The sequence below is a fragment of the Pimephales promelas genome, chromosome 14, assembly GCF_988280905.1.
Source record: "Pimephales promelas chromosome 14, fPimPro1.hap1.1, whole genome shotgun sequence".
In the NCBI taxonomy this organism is placed as follows: Eukaryota; Metazoa; Chordata; class Actinopteri; order Cypriniformes; family Leuciscidae; genus Pimephales; species Pimephales promelas.
Window position 1 is genome coordinate 727,901 of NC_142782.1, and position 14,692 is coordinate 742,592.

Genomic DNA, 14,692 nt, shown 5'->3' on the forward strand with positions numbered 1-14,692 from the left:
AGTCGTACATCGGCTATTACTGTCATGGGATTAATATTATAACTATTATTCTGTAGTAATGTAATGTAGACAGACTCTGCAACTAAAAGAGGTTTGGATTTTTCTTTCTTCAATTTGCACAATGAATATGGGTTGGAGCTTTTTTGAACTCATGAACTCGCCAGATTGATGAATTTAACATTAAAATGAATAAAATCCTCTTTCAGGGGCCACACCCCCGAACCCCCGTCAGCCCTGCAGCAGCCTGAGAGATTAGTAAGAATAGTAGAGGTGGTGGTAGATGTCATTTATCTACTACAAGTTACATGGTCAGATCAAATGTATTTGTACAATCCAACTGCGTAGGATTGAACGTTCTTTGTAGCATTTGGATGAACAATTTACTACAGTTGATCCTTCAAGCATTCAAGTATTTTACTCTCACACACACGGTGAGTATGTCACTCAGAAATGAATTAAAAGCAAACAAATGTTCTCCGGTTTATTGTAATAACATGTATAGTAAAAATATTTTTAATACATTCTGTACACAACGTTGCCTTAGAGGTTTACTTTCGGAAAGGCATGAGCAAAAACATTAAACCATAAAGTAAATGAAGGCTGTACACGGATGCTTAAAAAAGTTTCACTTCCATGTGAAACGCAGCGGTCGTCTTCCTGTGGAAGCGCTGCAGACGTCAGGCCACGGGCCGTATCGTCCTTTATATTCCGATCACAGGAAATTATTGCTCAGTCCAATCAGTCAGACCTTGTAAAATCAAACAAAACTACCCTTCAAAAAGCAAAAAATGCATCAACTAAACGTCTAAGCAACTCGATTCAGCCGTTTAGATTAATCAAACTATAGAGGTCACCTGAGGAGTGGTGGGCAGGTCAAAGGTCATCCAGTGGTTCAGAGCTACCCAGAACTCCACTAGACACTAAAACGCACGCAAACCTATGAAGATAAGAGACGGGCACGTGTGCGGAGGGTTTAACGCACGCCAGGTCTCCGACATTCGGAGCAGGAAACGCATCACCAAACACACACATCCGACCAATGACGTTGGTTTCGCACGAGCACGAGAGATCCTGAGGGGACTGACGTCTTCCTGCCAGATCTTCTCTGAGGTACAGGACGGGTCGAGCTCGTCTGATGTCACTTCCTGCAGCATCACTCGTTCAGGGCAAGGATGATGTCGTCCTCCAGGTCCGAGTTATCAGAGCTGTCTGCTGCGGGAAGAGGACAGGAAGAGCTCTTTTAAATGATAAAAATAAACGAATAAAACTAAACGGTAGAAATAAAGTGCAGCACAAGCAGAGGCTGCGAATGAAGATGTCGCTTGTTTTTCTCCTATGAATATATGATTGATCTGAGGAGTGAAAGCCGTATATATGATGTCACGCCAAACGCCTTCGTCTGTATAAGATGTGTGTGATGAAGCACTCTTCATAAACGTGTCTGATTTCCAGGACTTCGATGACATCATCATTAGCGCTGGGTAATAAATATCGATTTCTTGATATTAATCAATTCTCATTTTTACGAACCGATATCGATTCTTAAATCTCAAGAATCGATTAGTCATCCTGTTTCATTTGAATGAATGGGACATTGTATCGCGGCTGCGCGCATCCAAAAAATCGCAATAATCTTCGTCCTTTGTTATTATTAATATGAAACAAAGTCTCAATTTTCAAATTACGTCCATTTTCTTTAGAAATTCAAAAACATAAATAGCGTTTTGTCGCTGTGGCGTGAGATCGCTCTGGAGAAGCAGCAGCGCTGATCTCTCTTCCGGCTTAATAATACCAGTCACAGCGCCAAATAAACATGAATGAGCATCTGAAAGTGTGTTAAAGATAGAGGACAACTTATCCAAATCCGGATCATGTCACATTGATTCGCTCAATCAGCGTTTCAACCGTGGAAAGACGTCAGTTAAACAGCTTGTAATCAATGTATCGTCATATTTACCTCAGAAAACCCACATAAACTCGTTAGTCAGCTAGAAAAAATAACTCTAGAGAGGAGCATTTTGCTAAATATATACACCATATTACATATGCATTATAATCTTAATGTTCTTCAATATTTAATGCATATTTTAATAAATCTGGCAAGTTTTTATGACGGCCACCATTTAAATGTTTATATTACATATAATCTTCTGATTATAAAATAAATAAAAGTGTAATTTAAGTGTTTGTATAGCTACAAAACAGTTCATTATTACCTTCATATTAGGCTAATGAAGCCCAACTAGACTCCCATAGTTTACAGCATTAGTTCAGAGATTTGATTCCCTTGAGAAAATTTGCCATTTATTGGAACTGATATCCAAAATAATCAATATTGAATCGTAATCGAATCGAATTGTGAAATTTGTCTCAATACCCAGCCCTAATCATCATGATACTGGATGAACATCAAACTCACTGTTATCCAGCACAAGCTCCACATCTCGCTCATTATCATCAGAATCATCATCATCATCGTCGTCATCATCATCATCATCATCGTCGTCGTCGTCATCATCGTCATCGTCAGCCTCTTCATCCAGGAGGCGCGCCACCTCCTCATCGTCGGACGGAGAGAAGTCGTGCTCTCCGTCCTCCTCGCCGTTGTTCTCGTTCAGCTCGGCCAGCAGCGGGTCGGTGTCGATGTCATCGATGTCATCATCAGAGTCATCGTCGTCGTCTTCATCCTGGTCATCCTCCTCCTGAAACACACACACACCAGATCTCCGTCAGTCTGATCGAAGCCGTAGAGGCTGCAGTGCATTTCACAAGCAGGAAGTGTGCTTTCAGACATCACGTTTCATTTGAACGGTAAAAAGGAGGGTGATAAACGATTTGTACAAAAATGCACAATTGAGAATTACCAGAATGCCTCATTCCAGCAAAAACCTTCCATACACACACACACACACACACATACACACACACACACTAGGGCTGTCAGAATGGCTGAAAAGATTAATTCTAATTTCTTTCTTAAACGAGTAGTTCACTTTTGAAAAAAACTTTTGCTGATAATTTACTCACCCCCGTGTCATCCAAGATGTCCATGTCTTTCTTTCTTCAGTCGAAAAGAAATTAAGGTTTTTGATGAAAACATTCCAGGATTTTCTCCATATAATGGACTTCAATGGGAACCAAACGGTTCAAGGTCCAAATGAGAGTTTCAGTGCAAACTGTACAAAGGGCTTTAAACGATTCCAGACGATGAATAAGGGTCTTATCAAGCGAAACGATCGCTCATTTAATAAATAAATCACAAAGTTTAAGTTTTATAAGCTCAAATGCTCGCCTTGCTCTGTTCTGTGTCTTTTTCCGAGTCAATTCACTCGTTTCGTTCGTTGAATGAACCAAATGACTCAGAAAGATTCGTTTAGTCACGAACGCGCATCACAGAACAGAGCAAGGCGAGCATTTGAGCTTATAAAACTTAAACTTTGCTATTTATTTATTAAATGAGAAATCGTTTTGCTTGATAAGACCCTTATTCATCGTCTGGAATCGTTTAAAGCCCTTTGTACAGTTTGCACTGAAACTTTCTTTTGGACCTTGAGCCGTTTGGACCCCATTGAAGTCCATTATATGGAGAAAATCCTGGAATGTTTTCATCAAAAACCTTAATTTCTTTACGACTGAAGAAAGAAAGACATGGACATCTTGACTGACACGGGGGTGAGTAAATTATCAGCAAAAGTTTTTTCAAAAGTGAACTACTCCTTTAAGGTGAGAGGGGACGGAGCTGTACTGTCTGCTAAGGCCACAACAGGGACGAGCGCAATGCCCATTTATAAACCAAATCAAGAATGGCATCCTTTATTGAAATTAACTTTTGAAACATTTATTCTTAAATAAAACATTATTTCCTTAATGTGCATGAAAGGAGAATTAGTTGATGAAAGAGGTGAGCTGTCAGATGTGTGTTTATCATCAGCCTCACCTGCTCTTCCTCATCCTCCTCCTCCTCAGCGAGTCTCTGGCGGCCCACCTCATACAGGCGACACACAGTGTCCATGTTTATAGAGTCCTGATTCTGTAACGCACACACACACACACACACATGAGCTAGTGTCGAGCATGAGAAATATGGGTAGTCGACATTTTATTGTACGAATGCAACTGTAGAATTCCCGTCAGAGGAGATCAGAGATCACAGTCATCAAACCAAACACAAATCTTCATTTTAAGCAAGAGTCGGTACAGTAGTAGTACTTGAGGTTAAAAATAAACATGAGTACAATTATATAATAGATTCTTTAAATGTACTTGTGCTAAAAATTGTAATAATAAAATCTGGATCCGTAAATAAGTCTGTCCCAGAGTTATATATACACAACCGTATGAATGACTGAGAGCGCAGCGCACCTCGATGACGGCCAGATAGCAGTCTTTGGTGTCTGTGCACAGGTCGAAGATATTCCTCTTCACATCAATGGTGGCTGAGAAAGCAAACAATTTATTTTATATTCATTATTCAATACAATTATTAGCATTATTCATCAGCGTAAACAGAAAGACTGGGTTATTTTCAAAGTAATGTCCATGGACAGCTTGTCTTTTATGTAAATGCTTTTACACTAACCGGCGGACACACAATATATACTTCACAGATCACATGTTCTTTTGTAAAAGCTGAGGATGAGATACCGATGGGTTTGTAGTCGGTGGCGTCGAAGGTCCTGAAGGAGGATCCGAAGGGGCTCTTCATCTGCTGCTCCATCATGTCATCCTCATCGTCAGCCTGCAACATGGCTACACACACACACAACATCAGTTACACACACCAGAACATCAGAGAAAAACACACACATATTCATCCAGAGCACTTTACACCTCAATATCTGCAGAATAAACACAGATTGTGTGTTCTCTCTTATAACACGACGCATTCAAATGCTGTGATGAATTCCAACAGGAAAATGAACTTAAAGTATCCCTATTCTGCTCTTTCTCAGACTCTTGATGTGTTTCAGGCTCTACTAGAACAGGAATGTTGATTATTTTCCTCATATTCTCCATTGTTGCGGCTCCTCTCTTCCCAGTCTGTCAGTAACGCTCTGTTTACTTCCCGTCTCTATGAAGCCCCTCCTCCTGAAAGCACACTGTGCTCTGATTGGTCGGCTGGATCAGTGTGTTGTGATTGGTCAAGTGCTTCGAGTGTGTTTGGGAAATGTCCCGCCCCTTCCCATAACCGTCAGTTTAACACACTACTAACTAACTCCACCATCCAGACGGTCCTCAGAGGATCTGCACGAGGAGACCCAGAAGCACCCGAGGGTGTCATCGCTGAAGCCGGAGTTTGAGTCCTAATGGCAATGTGCTTTTTACATTTTCTTTTAAATAAATTTTCCAAGTCATCAAAAATCTGTGTTTGCTTTGTCAACGTGGGGTATTGTGGAAGCTTGTTTCCACCACAGAAGAAAACATTTTAAAAGATAATCGTGACTTAATTTCTCAGAATAGCGTGATATAAACCTGAGAAAAAAAGTCAGAAAACCATGATATAAAGTTGCAATTGTGTGTTATAGTCAAAATTGCATGATAAAGTCGCAATTGTGTTACAAAATCAGAATTGCAAGATAAAAAGTTGCAATTGTGGTATAAAATCAGAATTGCGTGTTATAAAGTCACAGTTGCGTGATATAAAGTTGCAATTGCGAGTTAGTCAGAATTGCGTGATATAAAGTCAGAATTGTGCAATAAAGTCACAATTGTGTTAGTCAGAATTACGTGATATAAAGTCGCAATTGCGAGATGTAGTCAGAATTGCGCAATATAAACTTGCAATAGTGTTGTAATGTCTGAATTGCGTGATACATTTGCAACTGTGTTAAATCAGAATTGCGTGTTATAAAATCACATTCACAATTGCGTGATATAAAGTTGCAATTGCAAGTTATAAAGTCAGAATTGCGTGAAACATTTGCAATTGCGAGTTAAAGTCAGAATTGCGTTATATAAAGTTGCAATTGCGAGATGTAAAGTCAGAATTGTGAGTTATAAATTCGTAATTGTGTTGTAAGGTCTGAATTGCGTGATAAATTTGCAATTGTGTGTTAAATCAGAATTGTGTGTTATAAAATCACAACTGCGTGATATAAAGTGAGTTAAAGTTAAAGTCAGAATTGCGTGTTAGTCACAATTGCGTGATATAGTTGCAATTGCAAGTTATAAAGTCAGAATTGCACAATAGTCACAATTGTGTTAGTCAAAATTACATGATATAAAGTCGCAATTGTGAGATGTAGCCAGAATTGCGCAATATAAACTTGAAATTGTGTTATAAAGTCTGAATTGCGTGATACATTTGCAATTGCGAGTTAGTCAGAATTGCGTTATATAAAGTTGCAATTGCGAGATGTAGTCAGAATTGTGAGTTATAAATTCGTAATTGTGTTGTAATGTCTGAATTGCGTGATACATTTGCAATTGTGTATTAAATCAGAATTGCGTGTTATAAAGTCAGAATTGCGCTATAAAGTTAACACAATTGTGTTAGTCAAAATTATGCATTATAAAGTCGCAATTGCGAGATGTAGTCAGAATTGCGCAATATAAACTTGAAATTGTGTTATAAAGTCTGAATTGTGAGTTATAAATTCGTAATTGTGTTGTAATGTCTGAATTGCGTGATACATCTGCAATTGTGTATTAAATCAGAATTGCGTGTTATAAAATCACAATTGCGTGATATAAAGTTGCAATTGCAAGTTATACAGTCAGAATTGCACAATAAAGTTAACACAATTGTGTTATAGTCAAAATTACGTGATATAAAGTCTCAATTGCGAGATGTAGTCAGAATTGTGCAATATAAACTTGAAATTGTGTTATAAAGTCTGAATTGTGAGTTATAAAGTCTGAATTGTGAGTTATAAATTCGTAATTGTGAGTTATAAAGTCATAATTGCGAGATAAGTCACAATTAGCTTTTTTATTTGTTCTCCTGTGGCGGACACAAGCTCCCGGAGGGTATGGAGTGCAGATCGATGGGTAATAAAGCATTAGACGGCAACATTAACTGAGGAAGAGGAGAGTGAAGGATCTGAACGTCTCTCACCTCCATAAATGACGGTTCCGTTGTTGTTGAAGACGATCCTGCACTGATCCAGCGCCGGCACAGTGTGGAGGAGATGAAACGTCCTCAGATCCCACTGGAGCTCCAGTTAAAGACCACAACTCCGCTTTCAAGCACACACACGCTTCCCAAATACACACTTGTCTACATCAACACGCACTCATCTACCGGGCAGCTCGGTGTGTTTAACTACTGCATACTTCAACCAAAAACTAAATAAATAAATACAAGGTGCTTATAGTGTTGATGCTGTCTTGTAAAACTCAGGTTAGGACGGGTTTGCTTGTTTAAGGGTTAATTGTAGATGGTATTTTAAAAATATACGTACAATGTAAAAACGAGTACGCGCATTGTATCAATTTATTTAAATTTTAGTACATAGTAGTTAAAGGCGCCTAATATAAAGTGGGACACGTTAGTTAATGCACTAGCTAAACTGAGAAATGTATTAATGTTCGTTAATACAGCTGTTCAGTGTTCGCTCATGCTAGCTCACAGTGCATTCACTAGTGTCAACACATACAACACTTGATTTAAAACCGTATTGTGAAGAGTTGAAGTCCCCCTGTGGGGAAAATCCAGCGTTAAAATGTCGTTTATGTTTAAACTACAAAATACCAATCAGATCAACGTGTGATCGTCAACTAGTGGATCTCTGAGTGAGTGAGTGGAGGCGGGGCTCATTTGCATATTCATAGAACCGCACATGCGAAATGAGGTGAGGGTGTCGAGTTACATTCAAGATATTTTAAGGCATGAAGGAAAAACGTTGATGTCATTTTGGTGATAAGGGATGAAAGCATTGCATTCTGGGGGACTTCAACAGAAAACAGAAGGATCAGAAAACGGCTTCATAATAAAACAGTGGTTCACTGAGCAGAAAAGCATACGATCTCGGTGTTGATGATGACCTCTAATCCATTGGGATGGAAAACGCCACTGATGTTCATGTTGAACTTGTCGAACTTGTGTATGGCCTGAGATGTGCGCACGTCCCACATGACCCCGTCGTTCAGGACCAGGTCGTCCGTGGGGTTGAACGTGGCACAGTTGCGCTTGTAGTTGTTGGCCAGGTCGGGGTTATTGAGGGTCAGGATTTTCTGTCCTGTCTGGATGTCATATATCTGCAGAAACACACATGGCGATATCATGTGATTAGGGATACACCGATATGAACATTTTACCAATAATTCTTTATATTAAATACACCGATGTATTTTCTTGGTTATGTGAACATTTCCCAGATTCACATTAGGGATGCACCGATATGGAAATTTTGTCCGATACCGATAACCGATAATTCATTATATTTGATAACCGATAAATATAATTTCAATTTTTTTTTCAAGCGTCTCAGCTGAAGGAAATAATACACTATTCATCGGCTTTAATATATCGGACAAATTTTCTTATTGGCCCAATAATGATAACATTAAAAATGATCGTATTAGAGCCCGACCAATAAAGGATTTTGAAGGCCCATAGAAATATTTTTAGGTTTTAAAATCCGATATATCGGCCGATATTTTTTTTTATTAAACATTGTTAGTTTTCACACACGTGTAAAAAGAAAAGCTAACTTTTCTGCACAAGATACGTTTGATACTTTTTCCTCTATGTCTAAATGTTCACTCCTCGCAAGTCTAACTTACATTTTACAATGCAGGGACTGTAACTAGAGATATGCGAGTTATAAATACAGTAATCATTACTTTATTTAGGCAGAAAAAGTTCATTGTGGTTTCCAAGCTCATTAATGTTAACGTTAGCGGTCTTCCACTGATGATAGTGGCATTAGCTAGCTTTGTGGTTAGCCATAATTTAGCAATGGATAACATCATACTGCAAATTGTAAAACATCCATTTTCAATATAACAGGCCAAGGAGAGATGATTGAAGCGTGTTTAGTCCGTTTTTATTTTATTTTTTAAATGTTCATTTATCGGCCATTATAACTCCCGATACCGATATTTTGTAAAATGCCTAATATCGGCCGATAATATCGGTCTGGCTCTAGAACGTATATCGGCCGATACCGATATCGAGCATCCCGAAATTTAATAGCATATTATAAGTTTTAAAACACAATTTTGAATCTGCATGTTTTTAGTCCTGAATAAGAGATGATTCCCTAATGTTCGAGTGACTCGAAACACAACACTGAGGAAGGCAGTGGTTAGGAAGGAGACTTGCATGTGCGATGTGCTCTTTGGTTCCTATGACTCTGTCCTGAGAGAGTTTGCTGAACTCCACATAATGATCATCCAGGAAGGAATGCCTGGAAAAGAGGATAAATTCATCAATTAAAATCCCATGTGAAGAATATGAGTCGAGTTCTGATGGCTTGTAGACTCACTTCATGATGAACACAGACTTCATCCCCCACAGCGCTGATAACGGGTAACTCCAAGATGCTGACGTCAACAGCAGCGAGCCGTCCTGACACACACACACACATTCAGACAATCACATCTGTGTACTTTGATACTAGAGGCTGATCAGGAAATCTCCACCATCTGATGTGGATGAATCATTTCAATCGCATTAATTCTTTGAATCAGCTTTATTTTACCATGGAAACTAAACAACATTATTACACAGCGCTGTGGAATGCTTGATTCTGATTGGTCAATCACACATCCAGCGGTGTATTATTCCCAGATAACAGAAACACAGACTCATCTGGTCACTGAAGACATCAGCGCTACACACTCACGAGGAGCGGTCTATCCTTCAGGAAGTTTTGGGTTTGGTGAGCTAATAAAATATTAAAACTCAGTCAAATCAATATTTTGTGCACAGTTATTTAATAAAGCTGACTCGCTCTCTCTTGTTTAATACAAACGCAGCGTGTGACTATTGTTCTGTTCATTGTTGGATTATAAGAAACAAACAGGTACGATTTTAAAACAGTTGAATCTGAAATCAATATCTCTCATACCTATTATTATTTATGTGGTGAAATGATGTGTAAAATGTCTTAAATGTCAGTGTAGTTTGATCTTGCCGCTGAAACTGCTCTCTACGTTTTGTGTTTAAAGAGCTAATAAAATTTCAACTCAGATCAAATTTGGTGTCTAATTATTAACTTGTGGCAAGTATCCGTGTAATAAGCGGATAATGTACATCCAGCCGGTTGATATCTCAGAATAAACCCCTTCAAGTGTGTGAGTGTGTATGTGTGTGTGTGTGTGTTCTCAGAATAAACCCCTTCAGGTGTGTGTGTGTGATCTCAGAATAAACCCCTTCAGGTGTGTGTGTGTATGTGTGTGTGTGTGTGTGTGTGTGTTCTCAGAATAAACCCCTTCAGGTGTGTGTGTGTGTGCTTACTCTGGAGGGCTCGAGGTGTGTGATGGCGGAGCTGTGGCAGCTGTAACTGGCCTCCTCTTGTCCACTGAACACGTTGTAGAGTTTGAGCTGGCCGGTGCACGTGCCCAACATCAGGAACCGCTCTCGAGCCGAGAACGCACAACACATGAAGCCACTCTCATCCTCCTCAGCCTCCCTGAACACTGAGATCGGGCGAAACCTGCGCGCACACACACACACTACTTCAGTGGTGACCTTAAAGTCAAGAGGAAAAAGAACGTGGATACCAGACATGGGCTAAAATATTGACTTGACTCATTTTGATAAACCGATACTGATTCCTAAATCCCATTCCTAAATGTTTTAGTCAGCGCTGCTTTCAGTCGACGCGAGAACTAAACATCCCTAAACACCATTTATAGCTCCTGCCATCCAATAATCACGATAACCTTTGACACTTCTGATTTGAAAAAGTCAACTTCAATTGAATCTTCAATTAATCAACTGCACCCTTTAAATTACGTGATATTAGTTACACACGCAATAACATCGTTTTACTGAATTAAGTAAATATAATTTCTTCATTTATCTTTGTAAAGAAATTGTTTAACTGGCAACCCTCAGATGACATCACTTCCTGTCGGCCACCGTAACTTCTGTTGGGTGCAATTCACAACCTCACCACTAGATGCCGCTAAAACTTAGACACTGCATCTTTAAGCACTTGTAAACTTATATTCATGGTGTATAAATATAGTATTGGTATTAGAGCTATATTCATCGAGACGAATCGGGAACCCAAGCACCCGAACAGATACCCAGAGACCCCAGTAAAGAGCACCTGACCCGATACCCAGAGACCCCAGTAAAGAGCACCTGACCCGATACCCAGAGACCCCAGTGAAGAGCACCTGCTGAAGATGAGATGCCTGTCGAAACAGCCTCCGTCCACTCCGCCGTATTTGGGGTACACGACCCGGCGAGTGTGTCGCGGGGTGAAGTTGGTGGGCGCCTGGCGTCTCTGCTTGGGCTCGGGACACTGATGAGGGGTGAACAGGCTGAAGGGGGGACACGTCGTCACCGGGTTCTTGCAGCGCGCGTGCTGCTCACGCAAATACTCCGTTATTATACTGCAAACAACAACACATGGCACAATTATTCTTAGAAAAACTGTTAGTTTCAGTGCTTGATTCTGATCAATAGCAAGTGTTTTATTCACGATGACACACGGCTATGACCGCTTCACCCAACGGCTCTATGTATCACTACACAACACCCCTAGCAACCACTTTTAGCAACGCAAACACATGTTTGATCTCATTAATGTTGATAAGCTTATAGAGTGACTATTGTGAGAGATCGAGTAAGCGAGTGTCCCTGCATTTACAGCAGATACAGCATCTTCAGGTCAGTCCTATATGCGTAATATCTGTTTAAAGGCCCGCAGCGATATCTTGTCCTACAGTTAAGGGGTTTTCCCGTGCCCTATATCAGTGGGTCTTGCTTCTCCGTTCACAAGTTTGAGTCCTTTCAAAATAAAAGTCTTCTCTACTAATTCACTCATAAAGTCCGTCTTCGCCGCCATCTAATGACGAAAACCTTCATTTAATTTCTGTTGCTGTTTACGGTCAGGGACTATTTTTTCCAGCGGAAGGAAGATTTTTTTTTGTGATTTTACCAAGTGATTTTTAGTGATATAGGTTAAATAGTTGCATTGATACATATTTTTTTGGATACAAATCATTTCTAGGCCACAATCAACACCATGGTGCGACCAATTATTTTACAACTGATCACCTAATAGTTTCTGATGTCAGAAGGGCTTTTATTTGGGGTCGGGCTTTTAATGTTGTTTTTTATTTACTTTAACACAAACCATGTGTGCGTTGATAAGTGGACAGCATTGCTGAGTATTTCCTCCTTAAAACTGCAGTGAACCAAAGACAGTCTCAAAAACACGCTTTGAAATCGCTGGTGTTTCTGACGTCACAAACGACCTTGTAACCAATCAGATCAACGTGTGATCGACAACCAGTGAGTGAGTGAGTGGAGGCGGGGCTCATTTACATATTCTTAGAACCACGCATACTAGATGAGGCAAGGGTGTCAAGTTATATTCAAGATATTGCAAGGCATGAATACATTTCATTTTGGTGATCAAAGAAGAGTTTAAAGGGATAAAATTATTGACTACAGGGAGACTTTAATACTCTGGTCCACTACGTGTGTCGGTCACGTTTTTTTTTTGTAAATTAAATGAATGTACTATATTTTAGTTTGATAATGTTGTTTTAAGGGGATTTTGTGGTACTAAATTACATTTACGCTGTATTTATAATCCATTTATTCACTTTTTGAGCATAAACCTGTAAATTAAACTTCAAACTTTAACAGTGGTAAATCTTGACTTCTTTAGAGCGACTTTTAACGTTGGTCTCTTTTCAAAGACAACACTTCAAGATTATTGCTGAAGTGAGAAAAGTTGTGTTCGGCTGGAGTACCAAACGTGTCCAATAGATAAAATTTGTCTCCAATTCGTTTCCAATGCGCTCGTTTCTGACCGCGAGGAGCACAAGAGTGACTGTTCTTTTCAGGGCCATTTCACCTGTTCGAATCGTGTCCGTGATTTTTGTGTGTGTTTTTTTATAGCAAGTGCTAAAACCTTTATCAGCGATGTACCATTCCAATGAAGTAAAAAATTCTAAAAAAACCAAAACGTAAAATCTTTCAGTCAAAGATGCCCGAAAAGCACAGGACGCTAGGCATATAAGCAGAGACTAGCACACCTGTCTAGAGAAGGTGGAGAGGGCAGATGTCGGTCCAGCTGCTTCTTCATAGCCGGACTCTGAATAAAAGCGCCATGATCCGATTTCTGTCTCAACACTTTCGGCCTCTTCCCTCCAGCGGCGGGACACGGTGACGGTCGTTCCCGCGAGAACACGATTCGCCCGATTAGCGGAGAGCCGTTGCTGTGGTGAGAAACGACAGGCGACGGCGGGGGCGGAGCCTGTGAGGTCGAGGGGCGGGGCTGCAGGTGATGAGAGGTGTGGCCACCCAAACGAGCCGCAACTCCGTTAGTGAGCCGAGGAGTCCGAGGGATGCTGGCGGCAGGAGAAGGAGGCGTGGCCACAGAAACGGGAGTGAACGGCGGCACGCTAGCATGTGCTAGCGCATGTAGCCCCATGGGAAGCTCAGCTTCCTTCGTTAAAGCCGTAGCCGTGTCAGAAAGACCTTTAGATAAAAGATGATTCCGAATTAGCAGAAGTAGTTCCTTCTCTGGAAACGAGATGCGCGACTGCGCCACGACATTAGCTCTCTGCAGCCGCGCTAACGACACGTCAGTGCCGATCAACAAAGGCTTCCCGGACACTCGCTCGATTAGCTCTGCTGCAAACTTGCAGAAGCGCACGTGTTCGCTACGCTTGTCCTGAAGCACCGGCTCCTTCATGAGCTGCTGGATCTGACCGCTGCTGAATAGCGGAAGCTTGCTAATGATTTGCCGTACTGCTGCGCTACGTGCTAATCCAACCAAGGCTTTGCACGCTAACGCGCGGATCTGGTCAGCATCGGTGATTGGCATCTTGATGGTCAGCAGGGACAGCAGGACTTTGATCCCATTGTTGGACTGAACCACGTTCCACATCTTGGCTAGCACGCTCTCGCTCGCGCGGTGGCTCTGCGGCAGACGGCGGCGTGGCGTTCCCGAGATGAACTTGCCGATGCTGGAGACGCGCTTGTCCGGAGCGCAGACGCAGTTTATGATCACCTGCAGGGCCGACTTCTGGATTTCGGCGTCGTTTACGAATACTTCACCCTCAGCGACGACCAGCACGATGCTCATCCCTGCAGGACACAGGAATCACATTTAACACGTGCAGAAATTAGATTAATAGTGGATTTCCATATAGAACAAACGCATGCAATATCAAAAATCTATCATTCTGTTAAAATCAGTATTAAATCAAACATAAATTCTAGTTTTGTTTTTTAATGGAATATTGCAGAGTTCATTGTAAATGATTTATCAGTGCACATCATTATTGTTTTAACCCTCTGGTGCTCTTCGAGTGTCAGTCAAAATTGACAGAAATGTATTTTCTATTTCAATAAAATTAATGTACTATATTTTAGCTCAATAACGTTTTTATTTAATATTTTGTGTTTTTGGAGGATTTTATGGTACTAAATTATATTATGCAAAAATGTTCATTTCTGTGGATCTCTGCATCACATGTCTGTGCAGGTAGAGGACATGTCATTGTTCAGGCAGAGGCTTGAAGCATTAACGGCTATATATGGTAGAGTAAA

General features: G+C 40.6%; 1 protein-coding gene across 3 annotated transcripts in view; it reads right to left on the bottom strand.

The window, feature by feature from the left end:
- Positions 1-467: 467 nt before the first annotated feature.
- Positions 468-14,692, bottom strand: part of dcaf1 (ddb1 and cul4 associated factor 1) — a 33,653-nt gene continuing 19,428 nt past the window's right edge. For 2 of the 3 annotated variants that reach the window (XM_089119214.1, XM_039674744.2), the window contains 12 exons: positions 13,171-14,227; positions 11,296-11,514; positions 10,406-10,604; positions 9,432-9,514; positions 9,269-9,353; positions 7,966-8,199; positions 7,058-7,151; positions 4,645-4,749; positions 4,363-4,436; positions 3,938-4,030; positions 2,420-2,702; positions 468-1,212 (listed from right to left, as the gene is read on the bottom strand). In XM_089119214.1, coding sequence (XP_088975340.1) covers positions 1,154-1,212; positions 2,420-2,702; positions 3,938-4,030; positions 4,363-4,436; positions 4,645-4,749; positions 7,058-7,151; positions 7,966-8,199; positions 9,269-9,353; positions 9,432-9,514; positions 10,406-10,604; positions 11,296-11,514; positions 13,171-14,227 — 2,585 coding nt within the window. In that variant the 3' untranslated portion in view covers positions 468-1,153. The remainder of the gene's footprint in view (positions 1,213-2,419; positions 2,703-3,937; positions 4,031-4,362; positions 4,437-4,644; positions 4,750-7,057; positions 7,152-7,965; positions 8,200-9,268; positions 9,354-9,431; positions 9,515-10,405; positions 10,605-11,295; positions 11,515-13,170; positions 14,228-14,692) is intronic. The other variant, XM_089119215.1, reaches the window with a different exon arrangement.